Source organism: Leptonotus elevatus, chromosome 2 (assembly GCF_054856555.1).
Source record: "Leptonotus elevatus isolate MCC_2025b chromosome 2, RoL_Lele_1.0, whole genome shotgun sequence".
NCBI lineage: Eukaryota > Metazoa > Chordata > Actinopteri > Syngnathiformes > Syngnathidae > Leptonotus > Leptonotus elevatus.
The window spans coordinates 2,862,967-2,885,329 of NC_141240.1; the positions used below are offsets into that span (position 1 = coordinate 2,862,967).

At 40.8% G+C, this 22,363-nt stretch overlaps 1 protein-coding gene across 5 annotated transcripts in view; it reads left to right on the forward strand.

Moving 5' to 3' along the window:
* The window catches only part of itpr3 (inositol 1,4,5-trisphosphate receptor, type 3), a 197,050-nt gene that overhangs the window by 14,750 nt on the left and 159,937 nt on the right, over positions 1-22,363 (forward strand). For all 5 annotated transcript variants that reach the window (XM_086069881.1, XM_086069875.1, XM_086069876.1 and 2 more), the window contains exons 2-3: positions 3,657-3,727; positions 9,551-9,672. In XM_086069881.1, the coding sequence (XP_085926007.1) occupies positions 3,657-3,727; positions 9,551-9,672 (193 nt within the window). The remainder of the gene's footprint in view (positions 1-3,656; positions 3,728-9,550; positions 9,673-22,363) is intronic.

The window sequence follows — 22,363 nt, forward strand, 5'->3', positions numbered from 1 at the left end:
TGGCTGAGAAAGTTGATGGTGACGAAATACTCACACAATTTCTCAGAAAAACCCAGGGAAACAGGAAAGTGTGGTAGAGACCCATCTTTGCCATAAAGGAAAATTATGTTGCACATGTTCCTAAAAGTGATGTTGTGAGGAAGCTGCCACAACCTACAATGCCTGGAGGAACCACACGAAGAGAGCAACTCTTTATCTTTCCGTGCAACCTTTAGAGCTGGAATGTGGAATAGGTTTTGCTATAGAGTGAGAGATGTCCTTATCTGAGTTCTACTCCTGTTTTCTGAGTCACAGGCTGCTCTACTCGTTTCAGTTTGTTCTTTGCCCTGATTTGCAGATGGCTCTAAGGGTCCCGAGTTCTGACCCCAACTGTGAAAATCGTTCTTTCTCTCATTTGATTGTTAAATAAAACATTTTGAATATTTTTTGTTGTATTGGGTTTTGTTCAGTTACCTTTAAATGTTTAGGGAATAATGGGCTTAATTGACCAGTCTCCATGATTTTTTTTATTATTCCGACATTAGTTCCGGAATCAGTGGTTGTTTAACTAGTTGTTTCTGACTTTTACAACAGGTGTTGTTAGGCTTGATTTACAGTGGAAAAGTAAGTGGATCATTTTACCCCTAGCAGGATCAATTTACCCCCTTGAAATTTGGGTTTTGTCTTAGTTTACCCCATAGCTGAGGTAAAATGAAACTCTACCATTTTTTTTTTTTTTTAAACAATCTTATTTTCACTTAGTCCTGCATACATTCTGATAATTTCTATTCTTAGGAAACATCCTACATTAATGGAAAATGTGTTAATTTTATTGATACATCACTTTAGCTTGCTTAGAGGGGGACAAATGGAAAAAATGTCTCACATTACCTCACTCTCCCCTATAGGCGTAACTACATACACAACAGCTTGTTCCTGCAGGGAGCAGACATCGAGTGTTATGTGTTGTTTTCTTCCCCCCCCGCCCCCAATTTTAGAGACACTCCAATACAATAAACATTGTTCCTATATCATACATACAGTCAAACGTTTTTGCCACGTTACTCAAATCTAGGTGGCCGCTGCTTAACACAACACCGGCTACACAAGATGTTATGCAATAGCGTAAGGCTTCATGGCTGCCCTAGGATGAGGTCTGCTTGCTATCTGCTTGAAGAAAACAAACATTACATTAGCACATTAGCATGCTATCGTTTGTTTGTCAGCAAACATGCTGCAGCTGAACCAAAAGCTTCTAGCGTTTGTTTTCCACAGGTATGAACAAGTCAAACCTGTGAGACATGCCACTCAGATCAACTGAGTCAAGAAACTTGTTGCTAATATGACTTTTTAAATACACGTTTGCTTTTTAGAGTCAACTCTTATCTACTGATACGCACGCATGCACACACACAATGGAAATCTCTCTTGTATATACTCATTACCACATCCTGTTCCTGCTTTGTGTGTGTGTGGGCGTGTGTGTGTGTGTGTGTGTGTGTGTGTTGTATAAATTGTATCAATGAGCTAAGATGCTTTCAGCTGTAATGTATGCGTTCAGGTTGCTAACAAAAATAACCTTTCTACATCATATCAGTTTTATTTTTTGAAAACGTTTTTTTTTTTTGTAACTTAACTCTTTGACTGCCAAGCATTTTCAGAAAAGAGGATATGTAGGTGCCAGCTGATTTAAGCATTTTGACTGATCTTTCAAGGTCCACATTGTGTTTGGACTTTGGAAACACAGATACTACCAAATGAAAGATTGAACTCTCATCTTTCATCAGAAAAAAAATAGTTTGTTTCTACCTTATTCCGTTCTTCAGTAATCAACAATAGAAAATAGGTTAGTTTCACCCAAATGCTCTGTTTTGGACCAAAATACGAAGAAATTAAGCTTTTTGTGCAACGATATTATTTCATGCACTCTAGTGAATTTGACACCTTTTTTTTTCATGAATGATGCCACAAACACCTAAACAGTGCTTTACTTCTGTAAAACACTACCACCAACAATGAAAAAGTGTTTTTTGAGAGCAAAATACGTTTATTTACATTCAACAGTGTAACAATTTGACAAAACAATTTGGCAAACTATTTACAAATGTGTGCAACTGTGGTACTATTTACAATTGTGTGGATGTTTCAACTACACAGTTTTTATTTTTGTGAGGCATATTGTGTAAAACTCCCCTGCGTGCAAGGGGAACGCTTCCAACTTCGGCGTCAACGCTTCCAACTTCGGCGTCAACCTCGGAGTCACCATCATCATCATCAATGTGCTCTTTAGCATTGGTCGATGCTTTTCGTCGCCATTTTCGCTTCCTCAGCCATTCTCCCCTCAACACTCTGGCTCCGCCTCACGTCTTCTACTGACTCCTACCCGATCTTGTCCAAAGAGAGTCATCGCTGCCATCTAGTGCCCAAAAATAGTCATTATACTTACTCGACCTGCTTGATACTTTCAGCACAGCTTGCCAAGGCTTTCCTCCACCCGATTAAAAAAACAAAACAAAAAAAACATAGTGAACGTCTTTTAACGTCTTTGGCGGCACTCATTTGGATTTTACTAAACGTTATTAAACGTTTTTGGCGGTCAAAGAGTTAACGACTGTACATAATTATGTGCTCTTTCTTGTACTGAAGTAACAAAGGGCAGCAAGAAGAGATGTTTAATGTTCATTCTCATAAATAAAAACATGAATTCCACTGTACAAGCACATTTAATCTATAGTTAGTGGAATTATGTTCTATTTATATTTTCATACACAATGCCTTTTAAAACAAAACTGTCATGAAGTTAGAAATATAAGTTGTTGTAGTTAAAAACATTTTTAGGAATGGCAAACAGCTGCGACCATTACGTCATCACTAGAGGAGTATCCTGCATATGGTGTCCAGACGGACGTGTACAGGGCGCATTTTGAAATCTTTTCCTTCTGGAGTCTGGTTTCAAAAGTGATCGTTTCAAGCTCCGAAACCGCGCCATCGTGTGTATGAACGGCCTAAATGGTAAGAAACTTGTGAGGATACATTGAAATTGGCTTTCGTGTGGACGGGCCCTTAAACAGGCAGGACACACAGGAGCTGGAAACCGGGTGTGACACAGACAATGACTCGACAAGGACGGAAAGAAAGCAGGGAACTAAATACACACAGTGACGAGACGAGAGACACCTGGACAAGACACACCTGGCTTGGGGAACTGATTGGGTAACACCAGGGACAAGCAGAAGAGGACATGATAAAACTTGAGAAATTGACAAAGGGAGACATACTAGGAACATGACTAATAAAACAAACCAAAACACAGACTATAACAAGAATAATAATAATTTAATGGCTGTCTTAATCAAGTGTCCTGATTTAATTAAATAAAGAAAATAATTCTTATTCAGATGAGAGCTTTGCAATTGAAGCAAAAGTAGGCAGTAAACATTACACCAATGTCAAACAACAATTGGATGTAATTATCCACTGTAATTATCCACAATTATTTTGTGTTATTTAATTAGATTGTGATCATAATCTTTAAGAATGTATAAAAATACACAAGCACTGTACACTGTACACTGGCAACGGTAACTGCTTTCTGGTCTGGGATACACCATGCCTTTTGTGGTTGGAATGCTAAAAATAATTTTTGTTTTGTTTTTACTGTGTGTGCGTGCGCGCAGGTTGGTGGATGATCGCTGTGTGGTGGAACCAGCTGCTGGAGATCTGGAGAACCCCCCCAAGAAGTTCAGAGGTCTGTCACTGTACACGTGCGTTCATGTGTGTGTTTGTCCATCTGCGTGCATGTTTGTGCGTTTCAATATGTTTTATCATGTTGCAGTGCTTTGATTTTGAAAAGATAGGACGCACACAGAGAGACAGACAGACAGACAAAAGAGTGATTGATAGCTGCAAGTGAGCAGGTGTGTGTGTGTGTGTGTCTGTAGGTGTGTGTCTGTGTGTGCGGGTGTGCGTGTGCGTGCGTGTGTGTGTGTGTGTGTGTGCGCAAAGTCAAATAATGTGAGTCAACAATTACAGCGTGTCCATGGTGTCATGTTGAAGTGGGTCACATGGCTCAAGTGTTGATGCAAATGGTCCATCAGCAGGCAAATGTGCGGCCAAGCATGTAAGCCCTGCTCACTGCCAAGCATGTCCATATTTGGTAGAACTCAGGTTGAGTGCTTGAAACTGATTCGAACCAAAACCGCGAATTAAAGCAGACTAATTATGTTTGTTTTCACATTGTAAGAGTTCCCAGGTCTTAACCCCTTCAGACCCATAAATGATTGCTAGTGGTCATGACATATTTACGTGTAGAGCTGTCAAAATTAATCGATTAATCGACAAGAAAACACTTTTCAAATTAATCAACAACTATTTTAATAATCGAGTAATCGTTTGGAGCCATTTTTTAATTCAAAATTGGGCCAGTGGGGTGCCTGGTGAGCCTGCCGTGCCCCGTTCTGCTGCATTGGGCTTGGGGCGCGGGCCGTGTTGGGGTGGGGGTCGCTCCGGGCTCCTGGGTTTGCTCTCTGGATTTTCCTTTTCTTTCTTTTCTTTGACCCTTCCTCGGGTCTCCTGAAAACTTCACGACTCTAGTGGGATTCTGAAGTATTCGGTTTAGGTGAACGGTATGGGAATTTTAATAGGTTTTAGGTGAATTAATGAGCACACACTCACACACACGCACATATGCACACACACTCACGCACATACAAAAAAAAAGAAGAAGAGAGCAATGATGATGACATGTCGAATCGGTAAGATTACCGAATGAACAATACTGAGCTCTCAGAATATATATATTTTTTAATATATATATATTTTTTAAAGAATCAAAGACTACATTTACATGCAGGCAATAACGCTTTTAAAACCCGAATATTGGCAATATTGGCAAAATTGGCCAAGTAAATAAATGCAATAACCCGAACATGCTCTTCTTCGGGTTTTTAAAAAGAAAGGGGTGAAGGTTTTTAAAAACCTAAATAAGACCACTGGGTTACTCTTTCATAACCTGAATTCTTGTTCATATAAACGCATTTGGAATACCTCGATTAAACGGCGCATTGTTTTTCGCTGTGCGCATGTTCTCTATTTTCTTCTTCGTCTTCTTTGCTTATTTTAATTTGCAAGGAATCTTGGTACATGTAGTAACGACTTTTATGCGAAGCTCTTTTGAAAGCAGCAAAGAACCAAACTTCTGGAGTGAGGAGGAAACTGACTACTTTATTTAGCATGGTGAGTGACATAAATATAATCTCTTTTATTGAACGTAGTAAGTTAAATGCGGAAATGACGTTTACGTAATTAGTTTGTTCGCGCATTGCGGTCCAAACGGGCTATTCCAATCGAGTACAAAAGGCATGTAACGAGAGTAACTCTGTCCGCCACGCATGTAAACGTGTTACCTCAATTATTTCAGAAACCGGAATTCTGACCTTAACCCGAATACTCACTGCATGTAAACGTAGTCAAGGAAGGAAGAATCAATGAAGAAAGGGAATATTGGATAGAGAATCAAGCAAGGAGTGGAGGAGAATCTATGGAATCAGTTTGTGCCAAAAAGAATCAAGCAAAACCTTTTGAAGTGTTAACAAAAACGTTTTACTTCAAAACAAAACATTTTGAAGTGCATACAAAAACTAAGACTTTGAGAGAAATGTTTGCTCTTGATGACATCATTTCTCATTTACACTCTCTGGGTTCCCGTTTTACACTCCCTCGATTTTTGTTTGCATTTCCTAGTTTTGCGTTTGCGTTTCCTCGTTTTGCAATGCAGCTCACAGGCGTTCAATTCCGACTAGTGCTGTCACTATCGAATATTTTTAGAATCGATGAATCTATTGATTATTCAAACGATTAATCAACTAATCGGATTCATTTTAATTTTGCATTAAAATTTATTACAAAAGCATTTTTTCCCCCAATTACTGTTTATTAACCAGGGTTTGGTGTTTATTTCATACTTTGTATTCGTATAGTGATTAAATAAAAAGGTATAAGTAAAAACAAATGTTTGCAAATGTCTTATTTTGATTAAACACAGAAGATAATCAGTCTTCTTTCATGAAGGACTACAGAAAACAGTTTATCAATTACTGTTATGCTGAAAATCAGAGGATTTGGACAATTTTAAATAAAAAATGGCTTCAAATGATTACTCGATTATTAAAATAGTTGGTGAATAATTTGATAATCGTTTACTTGTCAATTAATCGATTATTTTTAACAGCTCGACTTCCGACTTTTGGCACAAGGCTCACGGGCGGGTGAGCTTCATGGGGAATGTATTCTCATTGGCTGATTATTTTTTTGAGTGACACTTCAGTGACCTGGATCAGCAAATGCATCTATAAAGAGAGCTTTTTGGTTATTTGAGCCTGTGTGGATGACTTTTGAGTAATAAGTGGAGCGGGCATGGATAAGGACGGATTTGTAAAGTTGACCTTGAACAGGGAGTCGAAAAGCACATTTATTAGCCTAATCCCCATCATCTTGTCATTTATTACCAGAACTGTTAATTCCTCTCACAGATCCTTCACTGTCCCTGTGTCTCTCAAACTTGCTGCTAGTACCCCATCCTCAAAAAACATGGACTCACTCCTGATGATTTCAAGAACTTTTGCCCCATATCAAACCTCCCCTCACTTTCTAAGATTTTTTAATGTTTTGTTGCCTCCCAAATCAAAACCTAGCAATGTCCCTAGCAATGCCCTTTACGAACAATTTAAATTCGGTTTCTTTACTCACCATCATGTACATCATGGACTGGCTGACATCATACCTTTCAGACCGGAAACAGTTCATTTGTATCAATAACTTGTCCTCCTCTATTGCCCACTGTCCCAAAGCGTCCCTCAGGGCTCGGTACTTGGCCCTTTCATCTTCATCCTCTACTTCCTCCCCCTCGGTCAGATTATTTATCGCCATGGCTTTCACTTTCACTGTTACGCCAATGACATCCAAATCTACTTAACTGCCAAATCCTTTGACCATCAAGCCCACTCCATCCTCTCAAACTGCCTGTCTGATATCATATGCTGGATGCAAACAAATTTAACAAAATTAACTGTACCTGTCAGGTTCAGTCAACCTAGAACATTTAATAAACAACAGACAAGGAAGGAAGACAAGAGACTTAGATTATTTTTGGTCGCAAGAACGGAAAGAGATGTGCACAGATTACAATCTCCTGCCCGCTCTGAAGCACACTCTCACGAGCCCTCTCTTTTTATTTTTTGTACAGGGCGTTTTCTAGTTACACAGCCGTTGCTGCACTAAAGGGGAATAGGGAACACAGCAGCAAAATTAAAACCATTGCGGATATGAGTCATTGGGCAGATAATAATACAGATGTCTTTTTCTTCGGCGCTCCAATAACAAAATGTTTTAGTCCTTGTGATAAGGGCACAGTTCCTGTTCTGCAGCTGCAGAAGTAGGAATCCTGCTCTTTTTCGCACTTCATGATTCAAACAAGGTTATACTGCTGAATAAATGCTTTGCAATACTGCAAGAGTAAATATGGGATAACTTATGTACATTTAATATATTAGTACCAAATCAGATATTCTCGTAATAGATAGGATTCACTGACGTCACAGGATCGCGAGTCCGTAACTCGTGGTGGATCAACTTTCCAGCTGTGTTTCTATTTCTATCTAACGTTACTTGTGTAATAAAGACATATGCGGAAGATTTAGCTTAACACGCCTTGCAGTGGTACACGAAACGTTTGATTAGTGGAATCGATTGGATTACAAACATTTGCCGATGTTACTGCCCCGACCGGACTACATGGCAACGTATGCTCTGAGGTAGGATGGCTCCCAAAACACGGACATTCTTGCGTCTTCTGTACTTTCGGCTTTGATTGGTTGCTATGCGCATTTTTCATTTGTGAATTTGAGGTGAAGAATCTCGGGTTATTTTTAAACCAAGTTAGCTAGTCCCCTGACCGCGATAGCTGCTAGCACATTACAACAAAAACAACAACAACATTGTTGATTGACTTATTTTCGTACACTTTAACAATTTCAACTTTTGGGTTGCTGGGAAAGGAAAATAAGAGACCATAAGGAGAGTATTTGGAGAGATCTCAAAATCCAACATCTTGACCATCAGATCTATTTTTAGCGCGAGCCACGGCCAGCGGCTCACATATATCTTGATCGGATTATGGTAAAACCATTTTTACCATTACCATCTTAATACATCCTAATCAAAATGGTTAGAACACACTTTGGTAGACTTTGTCGGTTGCAAATCATTTCGATTTATCTTTGCAATTCCGGACACTTTTTTGTCCGTTCCCATTCGATATTCCATGGATGAAAGGCACACAATGTGGGGCAAATGACGTCATGTGAATACTATCTATAGGTCCCAACTCCCTCACTTTAACAGCCCAAGACTTGTGTCTCTTTTGACAATTCCACACTCTCACACCCTAACTCCATTGCCGGGACCTTGGCGTCATCATGGACAACAATCTCACTTTCTCCCAAAACATTATAGTAGTGACAAAAACAGCTTTCTTTCTATTAACTTAAGAACGTTGCCCACCTTTGCTCTCCCTCTCTGTCTCTCTCGCTCTCTCTCTCTCTGCAGCTGAAACCTTTTATCTATGCCTTTATCACATCTCACATTGACTACTGTAACAGCATCCTATATGGCCCACCCTTTAATCGCCATAGCAAACATCAGTACATTAAAAACTCTGCCACCCACCTCCTCAATCATACTTGTTCCCGTGACCACATCACCCCTGTCCAAAACCTTTATTGGCATACGATCCCATCCCGCTTCGAATTCAAAATTGCCCTACTCACTCATAAAGCCTTCCATAACTAGGCCCCCACTTACCTTAAAGCAGGAGTGCCCCAGTCCAGTCCTCGAGAGCCCCTATCCAGCCTGTCTTCCATGTTTCTCTCCACCAACACACATGATTCATGATCAGGATCGTTATGAGGCTTCTGCAAAGCTTGCTGATGAGCTGATCATTGGATGCAGCTGCGTTGAAGGAGGGACACATGAAAAACAGGCTGGATAGGGGCGCACGAGGACTGGACATGGGCACCACTGCCTTAAAAACTTGCTCCACCCCTACATCCCTCCTCGTACCCTCCGTTCCTCTGACAACAACCTCCTGACCGTCCTTAGGACCAGACGCCGAACCTGGGGTTACAGAGCATTCATTCTATGTTGCTGCCACCACCCTTTGGAATTCACTTCGATAAGACATCACTGATACTGTTGACACCTATCTCCACACTGCCTTTAATTTGCAATAATCGCATCAATGGAAATTAAACCAACACCACCTCAACTCTAACCACTCCAAATTATCTGCACTACACACATCAATTTACCATTGACTGAAACAATGGACTTTTGCCTTTTCAGCTGTACTTTTTCAGTTTCCTTTTGTTTGATTTATGTATGTCTGTATATTTTATTGTATATTCCATTCTAAACTGCAAAGCATATTTGTGTTCTTTTGAAAAGCTCTATGAATTAAATGGATTATTATTATTATACAGAAGGATAGCTGGCTAACATTTGTTCCCCTGTTCAGACTGCCTGTTTAAGGTGTGTCCGATGAGTCGCTACTCTGCACAGAAGCAGTTCTGGAAGGCCAAACAGGCCAAGCATGAGAAAGACAAGATTGGCGATGTGGTTCTTCTGCAAAAACTTCAGGTAACCTTCACATCTGCTGTACACCACTTTGCTCTCCACAAAAGAAAAAAGAATAACTAAGGTTCTTTTTAGAAGTACATTTTGGATTTAAAAACAAATAGTTGTATATAATACTCAGTGTTGGTAATAAGACCGTTTAAACTCATTAATATGGGTGTAAATCTCTCCTATCAAGGCGATTCGATACACATCTCGATTAGTGTTGTCACTATCGAATATTTTTAGAATCGATTAATCTATCGATTATTCTATCGATTGAACGACTAATCTGATTAATTTTGATTTTGCATTAAAGTGTGTTACAAAAGTTTTTTCCCCCCTGATTACTGTTTATTAACCACTGTAACCAGTAATTGGTGTTTATTTCGTACTTCATATTTGTATAGTGATTTAAAAAAAAGATGATTGATTTACTATGATACCGGTTCGGTCATTGTTTTCCAAAGTAAAAACAGATGTTTTATTTTGATTAAACACAGAAGATAATCAGTCTTCTTTCTTGAAGGACTACAGAAATCAGTGAACAATTACTGTTGATATGCTGAAATCAGAGGATTTGGATTTAAATAAAAAATTACTCGAAACGATTATTCGATTATTAAAATAGTTGTTGATTAATTGATTAATTTTGACAGCTCTAATCCAGGGGTTAAAGTTCTCCGTCGTGGGGACGGATTTCCCCATAAACAAGTCCCCATGGGGACTACACGTTTAAAATCCCATCACTAAACTGACATTGCTTTCACGCATTGAATTTATTAATACCACCTTAAAAATTCTTGAAAAAGTATTGAATTTTAATATCTGGGTGAGGTCTTAAATTTCATGCTGTTTACTTTCTCCGTGGAGAAGCAGCAAGCCATATTAGGAGAAGTTGGCGGAACTGTCTGTCCCTAGAGTGCAGGGTGGCATTGCGGAAAGGACATGTCGAGAGTCGAGTCCTCCACACACTACGCGGCCAATTTGAATGTAAGAGGGGAAAGAGAATGTTTCAATCGCTATTCACTGTTTGGAACTTACTCACTGAAGAAAAGGAAAAAGTTTGAACTGTTAGTGTACTGCGGCGTCCTGCTATGGAGGAGCTAGTTGCTAACCCGCTACATGCGTGAGTCAGAGTTCCATCTTCTTTACATATTACGCACCGATTATACTATTTAAACACCATATTAACAATAAAAATGTCAAAACTAGTGACTGGGATGAAAGTTTGTTTTGCGGTTGATGTAACGCATCATCATCGTTGTAGCGTAATTAGGTCATAATTACGGCGCGCGCGCTTGCGTCTTTGTGAGAGATGAAGGCAAGGTTATTTGAGTGTGAATCTGTAAATGTTGCCTTCATAAGCGTTATTTGTCCGCTTTTTCCCGATTTCACACGTTATGATTACAACTGTTATGGAGAAAGCAAATCTACTTTCCTCATGGGCTGAATAAATAATCTATGTATCAGCTCACCACCCATCCGCGCCCATCCATCCATGCATTTAAATAGGTGTCAATTACACATGGATTTTCGTTATTCGCAGTCCTGGCCGGTCTCTACCCCTGCAAATAGTTGGGGTCCACTGTTACTGTCCAAGTTACATTATTTTAATAGTATGGTGATTGGATTACGTTAATGTTTTTAAGTATGTATTAAGTATTTGAAATTTTTTACATTCCCAATTAACCTCCTAGAGCGGTCGTATACTTGTCACATTTTTCATTCCTGATTAATGCCTAAATATTATTTTAAAAGAATCAGTGTGCACCCTAGTGCACTGCAAATTTTGTGTTAATCGACCACAGTCAATTTAAACATTAAAAAAAATTCAGTTTAATGGAATATTTTTACTTTAACCCTTGCTCTAATCTCAATACATGGAGTGCGATCCGATACAAGGACGGTTTGATTTTAAAATTGAACAATTCGATTCGGTTCGACAGTAGAATTATGATTTGGTGTAGTGGTGCAACGATGATTTGATTACTCGAGAACTGTCTAAGGTATTCAAATTATTGAGTATCAAAATAATGTATAATTATTTTGATACTCAATAATTTGAATACCTTGTTTAATTTAAAATCCAAAATTAATTTAAGATCCATATCTTGGAATTTGCACATTTACAAAAATCTGCTTTTATTTTGTAAAACAGTCAAGTGATCAACAGTTTTCCATATGTTCTGACATGCTACAGACCAAATCAGTAACTATCAATCTTTTAAAATGTTTTTAACATGCATCTGCCTAATAACACTCAGGGCTTAAAGCAAAAAAAATCCTGAGCCTGAACTTTTTCCGGGAAGCGGTGGTGCAGTGTCCAACGTGCTGATTCGTTGTTCGACCGACATCAAGCCATTATTTACTATTCGATTTATCGCTGTGGATGGACTGGGCATTTGGGAAACTTATGAAATTCCCGATGGCCAGGTCATCTTGTTCATTATCCATTTATATTATGTATAGAACAGTATAGCACTGTGGGTTGCAGTCCCGTCTAGTGCTGCAGCTATCGAATATATATATATATATATATATATATTTTTTTTTTTTACTTGAATTTAAATTGTGCTTAACTGCACATTATTTTCCTCTCGAAAGTTATAGAGATTTTAGACAAATCTCTCCTCATGGATTTTGTAATGACCTTCCGTGAAATATTAGGCAACCTCCCCCACTGTTAAAACACATCTTTGTTCCTTGCCGTTTGACTCGACATGGGACTCATCATTGTTTCAATGTTTTATGGTGCCTGCTGTGTTTTGTTATTAATTTATTATTTATTTTATTTACTTACCTACTTGTGTTATTCTATTCATTTACCCACATAAGATAATTATTAATTTATTTGGTGTTATTTTTGTTTTACCTGTCTTTATTCCGTTACTGATTTTTACAGATTTTTACTCCATATACAGCAATTCCGAGTTGAGTAGTTTTTGGTCTGTGAGACAAAGTGACGTCAGAACCACAGTTGTGATTTTATCGATCGTCAACTTCATAATTGAATGAGCTCGGTTTATTTAACTGATCTCTAGGAATGGCAACTGTGTCCGGTTATCAGCATCAAAGTGTGCAAATCATCACGTCTGTTAGACTGCCTTTGAAAAGTAGTCCAATGACTCTAGCTGCAGCCGCTAGCACCGTTAGCACGCTAACACTGTAGACGCCCTAAACATTGGCAACAGCGTGCAATACAATGTCAGCGTAATTAAGTCTTCTTTTAATGCCCTTAACTGGCGATCGGACGTGATTTCTGTACAAAGTTGTTTTGTTGACTTTGGTCGCAATTGTTTACGCCAGCAATAAGAACGGCAATTGTTTACGCCAGCAATGAGAACGGCAGACACACGTTCCGCAGGACGAGTCAAGTTATCCGTTGCGCCGCGACTGACAAAATGCTTTCGGGAACAATTTCAAAATAAAAGCATTCATTGGCATTGCGCTCCACATATTATTTGGTATGGGGAGGTTTATTTTGAACTTAGTCTTCTCTGCGCATTGGCGGTGTTTTGCCAGACGTGTAAAATATTCCCCACGGTTAAACTGTTTACTTCGCTAGATTTGTCATTGCGCTCGTGGCTTTTCCGCCGTAAATCCGGCATCAAGCCGGAGTACTTTAAGCCCTGAACACTCCACTTGTAACTATTAATGAATATATTTTTCAAACTGCCATCATACTAAATATAAACTAATAAACTCAGTCACTTTCTATTATGTTTACTCTTGTGAGACAGTGTCAGTTCCTGTATGCTATCCATACATGCAGTGAATAAGTTAATGTATGCTTAATGTTTATCGGTTCTTCTTGAGAAAAATCAGTTGATCATCACGATTACATCGCATGCCATATTTCATTATCAATAACTAGGGTTGGCTTTATATGTGCTACGTTCCACTCAACACATGCTTATGTTTTTGTCTGTGTGACTCACTGACTCGTTCAATATAATAAAACAAGGCTCCTGAGCGCCCAGGCTAGGTAAAATATGGTGTGACGTGATTGTCACATATGAGTCAGTTGCACATCATTTCGGGGGGCGCTAATGTTTTTATCATGTCCTGAAATGTATCATGTTCACTACAATGGATTACGGCTTAAGTCTCTCACAATAAACCGGGTTAGTGAGGTCGTTATTACCTTTTGGCTGGCTGAGTTGTGGGTGAGTTTTAGTTGGAAGAAGTCCCGTTTGTCCGTTGTAGCAGTACGAGCCTTCTAGCCCATGCCGCCTCATCAAACCTGTATGTACATTTGTCATACTACCGGTGTACTTCAGCACAGTTTTACTGTCTTTGTACATGGCGACACTTTTATCCAGCATTCCATTGTTCATATAAAATAAACATTTCTAACATACTATGGGCATTAAACTTGCCAGAGTGGTGTGAATCTTGTCCGCGTCATTCAACTCAATTTCCTTCACAAACTTAAAGCAACACTAAATGCTTTTTGAACCTTAAATTCATATTTTCATAATTCTGCTGATGAAGCATTTACTTACAGCTAGATTAATGAAACATTTGTCATGGCCTGAGGGGGTCTGTATAATTTTTAACTAACTAACCAATGGTGTGAACATTGCCACACACAAAAAAACTACAAACGTGCAGACTGCTTTACGGCATATGTCCTTTCCTCAGTCGTTCCAGACGGAAGTTGAGTCAAACGTCTATGCGCGATTACTGTTATCACGGAGAAGCTGCACCACCCCCCCCCCCTGCCCAACCCCCAAACAAAACAAAAAAAGATTTTTGTCTGAGGTGACAATAATAATTATAAAAAGCGTATCTAGATAAAAGCACAATACAGGATTTTTACTCGTCGGCGAGGTGAAAGATGAGAGGGGATTTCCAACAGACGCTGTCTTTGCGGGGACTTGGCTCTTTTTAGTAAGTAGCTTTCCATGCTCAAATGAAAATTATTATGCTAATGCTAGCTATTGGAAAACTGCGTGGTAGCAATAAATAGCCATCAGCTTGATCGTTCGCCCTTCCACACTAACACGACCAGCCATGCAACACTCAAAAGTTATGTGCTTTCTTGTTTACGAATGCTTCTGAATGCATCGCGGGACGGGAGGGGTGGGCAGCGTTTGTGTGTGTTTAGGTAAGATCACAACCACCGTCTGCTGTTAACATGCTTGAGAAACATTACAGTGCTGTATAAAGAAAAAATAGGAAATAGCCACTGGAAAGAAACAGTGTAATTAAGTCCAACTGCGGGTGCCTTGGACATCCGGATTTCACGATGATATGCGCTTGTCCTCATGGGAAATGTAGTTCTCCTTCAAGGAAAAACAATGCCACATTTGTCCATATGGTGCCGCCATAATCAACAACAACTAAATCCTGATAAGGTTTGCTTTAAAAGCGGTGAGCGCTATCTGACGTCACGTAACTGCAGCAAGTCTCGTGTTACTTTTTTTTTAAATATTAATCTTCCACACCCACATACGCAAACAAACGTCTTTACCGGCCGGGAAGCGAACCAGTCTCGCGTGATTTAAAAGAGTCAAGGAAAAGCAGTTTCAACAGCTCACATGTGAATAATTTTCTCATTCATCCAGGACATTTCATTCTGATGGCATTGAATTGCAACTGTGGACTGTGTTGGTGGTTTTCTAAGATGTTTTTTAGCAGCTGTATCAACAACATAAAACTGATTTATAATGTTTTGACCGGGCCATTGACCGGTTCAAGCTATTTTTAGCGTTTGCACCATAACAAAAAACAGCAAAACAAAAAGTTCCCAGAAAAACAAACATTTAAAAAACCTACGCTGTTTTCTGGGACTCACCGGGCTTGAGGCGTGCAGCCCCAAATACAACAAACTAAAACAATAAATGGGTGCCCAACTGAATGTAAAAAAAATTAAAAATAAAAGCTGGACACCCCCCTACGCTAATCTGGGAAACGTGCGGAAGCCACAAAAGCAAGAACAAAAGCCACACCAAATTAAATAACAAAATAAAAGAAATTGCACCACCAAAACCAAACCACCCCCAACCCCGTGGCGACTCCACTCGACTGAAGGCAACCGAGCTCCTTAAATTGTGGTGGCACACCTGAAACCAATCAAGCAATCAGGGCTCCTTTGCACAGATTGGTGCAACAGGCCGGGGGCGTGGGCCACCAATCAGAGAGGCACGCTGCCACAGCCCCGACATCCACCACTCAAAACTCCCCAAAAAAACACAAACAGCCACAAAACAAAAGGGTTTATCATTTATATTCATACAAGGTGAAATTTATAGAAAAGTCACGTTTCACGCTAAAGTTTACGCTACAGTGATATATCATGAAAGTAGGACATTTAAAGTAGAAGGATGCACTGGTGATTTCCTTATTTCAAACAATTCATTGAAACAAAAGTGTAGTGATTATTTGGGTTGCCGTAATGGCGAACGAGAAATTTAGACTGTACTGAGGGGGAGTTGTAATTTCCTTAGCAACTTCTGGGGGCACCACGTTGAGTTTGCTTGTTTGTAGGAGCAAAAATAAACGACAAAAATACTGTTATCAAGTATTCATAATCGGAAGTTGCTACTATAGTTAATTATGGAGTTCTTTGCTTTAATAAGAGAATTACTAATCCACTCAGAAAACACAAATGATTCGCCAGAAATAGAATCTCTAGACAACAAATGTATTTAGTAAACACACATATATCAGTCACAGCCTAACCTATTAACTCTTTGACCGCCATAAACGTTATAAAACGTTTAGTAAAAACCTACGGAAGGGCACCGAGGACGTTAAAAGACGTTCACTATGTTTTTTTTGTTTTTTTTTGGAAACGGGTGGAGGAAAGCCTTGGGCAGCTGTGCTGAAAGTATCAAGCAGATCTGGTTAGTATAATGACTCGTTTTGGCCCCTAGATGGCAGCGATGACTCTCTTTGCACAAGGTTGGATGGGCCGCCCACCGTGGGCGTCAGTAGAAGACGTGAGGCGGAGCTAGAGTGTTGAGGAGACAATGGCTGATGAAGCCACAATGGCTGATCAAGCAACCGGTTGCAAGCAGCTCACGCTTGAGCATTTTTTTCAAAGACGGAAAGCATCGATCAATGCTAAAAAGCGCATTGATGTCGACGATGATGATGACTCCGAGCTTGACGCCAAAGTTGGAAGCCTTGACGCGACCGTTATGATCACGTAGTAACTCACCGGCTAAGCGCGGCTAGCGCTGCTAACGGCGGAAAACGCGCACAATAACCGACCGGGTACTTCTACACAATCGGACATTCGATCGGGCGATGGAGAGTTGTCGAAAAGCATCGACCAATGCACATTGATGATGATGATGATGGTGAATCCCGAGGTTGACGCCACAGTTGGACGCCACAGTTGGACGCGGCCTTTATTCTCACGTCATAAAGCATCACCGGCTAGCTCTGCTAACGCCGGAGCTGCACATGCGGACATTTTGTCAGACATTGAAGAGTACCCCGAGTCCAATGCATATTCATCGGAGGAGCGGGTACAGTCTGATCACGGAGAAGACACTGTTTCTGGACTACGATGCCACCATGAATGGAGTGGATAAGATGGATCAGAACATCTCTTACCACCCGGTATAGCAACTGAAGGACATGAGGAAGCCAGACGTAACACCACCGTAACGTAACCGTAGCATGATCCTGATATTAGACTTGATGGCAACACACACTGCAGTATATACTTGCTATTCCCCGGAAAAAAACGGCTTGCAAGAAAGTGGAGCTTCTGCACGCGAAGAGGCAATCTGTTGTGCAAATGCTGTTGCGTCTCCTTGCACGCAGGGGAGTGTTACACAAAAAGAAAAACTGTCGTTGAAACATCCACATATTTGTAAATAGCACCACAGTTGCACACATTTGTAAATAGTTTGCCAAATTGTTGTCAAATTGTTACACTGTTGAATGTAAATAAACGTATTTTGCTATTAAAAAACACTTTTTCATTCTTGGTGGTAGTGTTTTATAGAAGTAAAGCACTATTTAGGTGTTTGTGGCATCATTCATGGACAAAAAGAAGTGTAAAATTCACTAGAGTGCATGAAATAATATCGTTTCACTAAAAGCTTTATTTCTCCGTATTTTAGTCCAAAACAAGCGAAATCGGGTGAAACTAACCATTTTCTATTGTTGATTACTAAAGAACGGAATAAGCTAGAAACAAACTTTTTTTTTCTGATGAAAGATGAAAGTCCAATATTTCATTTGGTAGTATGTGTGTTTCCATAGTCCAAACAGAACATTTTCTGTGGACCTTGAAAGATCAGTCAAAATGCTTAAATCGGATGGCACTGACGGCATCCCTTTTCTGAAAACGTCTGGCAGTCAAAGAGTTAATACAACAGAATTAAAATGTGAATACAAGATGAAAGAAAACATGCAACCTAGCGAACTAAGATAAAAAGGTAATGAAAAAGGTGATGGGGAAAATAAATGGAAACGTTTTGACCTCTCAATCCTTTTATATTTGGATCAAAGCGTTGCGCTAGTGGTATGGTCAGATTGCAAGGAAGGCCATTTACGGACTGGTTCAGGTGCACAGGAGAGAGAAGGACTCGACGAGTGTCGATTCTCAGTTGAAGAAAACTCCATTGGAGGCGAGGGCGGTCGGTGCGCGTGCAGCTGGAATGCCGCTCCGGAATCTCTCCGCAGCAAAGTCCGAGGCGCGTAAAGCCCAGTTCAGTCTGTTTGGGTGCTGCGGGGCGTCGCTGGCGCATGGCTGGAGTAGACGTCCGTGTGTCGTTGGTGCGTAACAGCCGTCGTGGAACCGAGTCGGCGGGAAGCTGCGTGATTCACAGAGCGGACGATAGGTGGATCGGCTCTCGGCAGGAACAGACACACGCGCTTTGGTTGCAAGTCTGGGGCTCAAAGAAGGAAGTGGTCGCTCTCAGCGTGTTCGGCGACCATGTCTGTGTGTTGGTCAGGAGCAGTTCATAGGGCAAGGAGAGAGTGGGCAAAAAGAAGAGAAGGAGGTTCCTCCGCGCGCTGGCTTTTAAGCTTGCGTGGCAGGTGGCCAAGCAGTCCCCGCCTCTTCCGTGCGCTTGAAGCAGACTTGGTCGAATGAGGCCAAGCTTTTGGGATAGCATTTGAGAATTTTTATCAGAATTGACAAGCTACATGCTTTATTTATCATTTTGATTACATTTCAAACATTACAGCGATCATAAAGTTATTGAATCCGCTAAGCTTCCTAATTAGTTAAACTTAGATGGCTGCAGAAGTTACACACATCATTCATTTGAGATAGACATACAGCTTGTGTACAAAGATAAACAACAGAAGTCACTTGATGTCAGTCAAGTACATAGAGTCCGTTTATGTCCCGGATTATGTAGATTTTAGATGAATTACGAGTGGCAGGATTCTTGAGGATAAAACCGATAGTGACCACTGAAGGGCACTGTATAACCGTATAACTTCAGAGGGGCGTTGTTTCCAAAAACACATAGCTGATTCCTGTAGATAGACCAGACCATAAAAGTGGTCTGGGGACTGATAAGCATTCCTATCGTTAGTCTGCTTGCTGAACAGGTTTTAGATCTCGGTAGGTGCTGAGGTATGTGTTTCCTGTGGATTGTAAAAACGAAAATCAGTCCCTTGCTGAAGGGAAGTTCAAAGAATTTTTCCTTTTTGAACTCTGGTTGTTTTGAGGAAACATAGGGTTAATCCATCAAGGCACGCACACACATTCCCCAGGGGGAAATGTTTAAAAAGGCAAAAAGAGAAAAAAATTTAGGGTGACGGGCAATATTCGTTACAAATGTTAAGAACAATGGTGGGGTACACCACACCAAAAAATGTCAACGTCTCAATAACTCATCATGCGCCCTTGAGCATCAGGTAAAGCTTTGACAACAATGTGTCATGCTGTTCACAAGTCGACTCATTGTCTGCTGAGGCATCGCATACCACTCTTTTTGAAGGGCAGTCCTCAGGTCATTTAGCTTCTGGGGTGCAGAGTTTCAAGCCGCTACACGGCGACTCAGCTGATCCCACAGGTTTTCAATAGGATTTAGGTCTGGAGAAAGTGCTGGCCATTCCATTCTCCAACAGCCGTTCCTTGATGATGCCACCTCGATGAGCTGGAGCATTGTCGTTTGTGAATTTTGCCGTTAAGTTCCTCGTTAGAGAACAGCAACTTATGCAAAAAGTACTGAAACCTGAACCTGTTGGACATGTGCATGCAAGAGCTTAGAGAAGGTCACATTAATTTTACCTGTAAATGAATGCATTTTAGGCTCATTCTGAAATTTCACCTGAAAGCCAAATATCCCTAACTTTTTCTGAGTAGTGTATTTGTACTTGTCATGTAACTTACAGTAGACACCCCTGCCTCCACTTGCTCCCCATTAGCAGCTTCAGCCAACAGTCTGTTGAATGTGTCATCTCTGGCAGCATCAGACAAAAATACCTTGAAGCAAGTATCTAATGCTATTGATACATATAACTTGTCCTTCAGGGCCACATATCTTAAAGAGATTTTACGTATTTAAATTACATTTGTGTCATGGAACTGGATATATCAGACACACATACAGAAAGACACATCTACTGTAGTTGTACCTTGAATTTAAGTTGTCATATACAGTAGTCTTTAGTTCTTTTATCACTGTGGAGTCAAAGGAGGCACAGATCATCTGGTCCAGCAACTTTGCCTGCATAGGTGCAATGACTGATAGAGTAGGTGACCTTTCCTCTGATATGACCTGTGTTGCTGCTTTCAGTGGCTGCAGAGCTGCTGAGATTGCTCCAGAGAACGGTCCAGCATTTTCAATGGTATGACTCCGTTACTCTGGATGTTCAACAGTCACTGGTAAAGGCAACTCTCGCTGCTGATTTAAGAGACGTTGCAATGCGTTATTTCACATCTGCGTACATGTTTGGAATTATTATTTCTCTAAACTGTTTGCGTGTGGGAATAACGTGACGTGGCTCTTTATGAGGCCGTGGAAACCGTCATTTTGAACCGCCGACTATGGCTGTATGTCCTTGCAGATGTATGTGGCGGTAGCACTAGTTATTTTCTGGGCGTAATGATGGCATAATCAGTCTCGCTGAGTTTTTGTTTTATTTCATAAGGACCGGAAGACTTGGCAGATAATGAACCATCAGAAGCAGGAAGTAAAACAGGCTAGGCTGTTCTGGGGAACAGTGTTTGTTATTTTCAGGAGAATCTATCACATGCAGGGAAGGAGTCACTCAGCAACCGGAAAAAAGCCGGTAACAAGTTTGGATTGCACGCAGAGGAGGTTAACAGGCACAGGAATACATCCCATCGCTATTCCCTGAAGTACAGATCCGTAACCACACGACGACCCGGAAGAAAAGGCCAAGGTGTTAGCTGATTGTGAGCCATCTGTGTCTCTTAAAATGCGGATGGGGCGTTGGTCAGAGCCTTTGCCCGAAAAATAAACGAATCCCTGAAAAATTAATGGTTTAAAACAGGAGTCAAGGTTTGTGTTGGCGTTGGGTTCTAAAGTACGAGTATCAGATTTAATCAACCCGGCGCCTTTCGGTTGAGCTTATCGCGGATTTCACAGAAGTATTCACAAATGGAGCATGGGGCCTTTCAACAAGGGCAGCTTTGTTGAGTGTTCTCACATTTTGTTCATTTAGGTACACAACCACACGGTCAGGGAAGTTTTTCTTAAAGTCCTTTAATAACATCAGCTCCCGTAGAGCAGAAAGAGTATCAGCTTTGACTGATTTACACCACTTGTTAAAAAGCGTAAGAGCAAACTCAACGTAAGTGCGGCTTGGGGCTTTTGTGTAATTCCTGAATTTTTGTTGGTAGGCTTTGGGTACCAACTCGTACGCAAGTAAAATGGCTGTTTTAACAGTGTTGTAACAATTTTTCTTCAAGCGAAAATGTAGCAATCGCTTCCTGCGCTTTTCCTTCAATTTTGCATTGTAACAGGAGAGGTCAAACATCACACGACCACTGTAAAGCCATCGCAATGCGTTCAAAAGCAGCAAAATAAGAGTCAACCGCGCTTTTTCTAAAATAACGCATAAAAGGTATTCTATATCAGCGGAGCAGGTGTCGGAGGTGGAAGACGGTGGGGCTGCAGCAGAACCAGGACTTGGGAAGCTGCGCTGAGTTTCGTGCTCCAGCCGTTTGAATTTGATGGCTTTGTCTGCCTTGATTTCCATTTTGCGGACCACTAACTCCAAATGGGCTTTACGGGCACTCCCCCTTCCTCGGCTTCCATTTTGAGGCTGAATGAGCGGCGGTCTACACAAGAGCGGGTGTACAGTTGATCAGTTTGGCCATCCCCCTCGGACTTCGCATCAGCAATGGGGGGTACTCAGAATGGGTCTCACACTGTCTTTGGGAGGTGTCGCAAACCCTGGGTGAGTTGTTGGAGGGAGCGGTTCATCTGCTGGCAATCCTCGATGCGGCCAGTGACGCACATGATTTGTTACAGTTTAATCACGATATTGCTCCAAGCATGCTGATGCTAGTGAGCATTAACAAGCCTTTCTGTTGCGACCTGAAGAAGGATGAAAACGTGAATATCGTGAACTATACCCAGACCCAGAGTCGCAAAAAACAAATCAAAAGTTGGGGGGGGGGGGGGGGGAGAATGACACGACAGACGAACTATTAATATAAGCCAGTCCAGGACGCAAACCCTTGTCAAATCTTAGTGGTTTGGCAACGTTCCTTGGTTTTGACACGGGGAATACACCATCTTTTTTCTTAAAGTGTGCA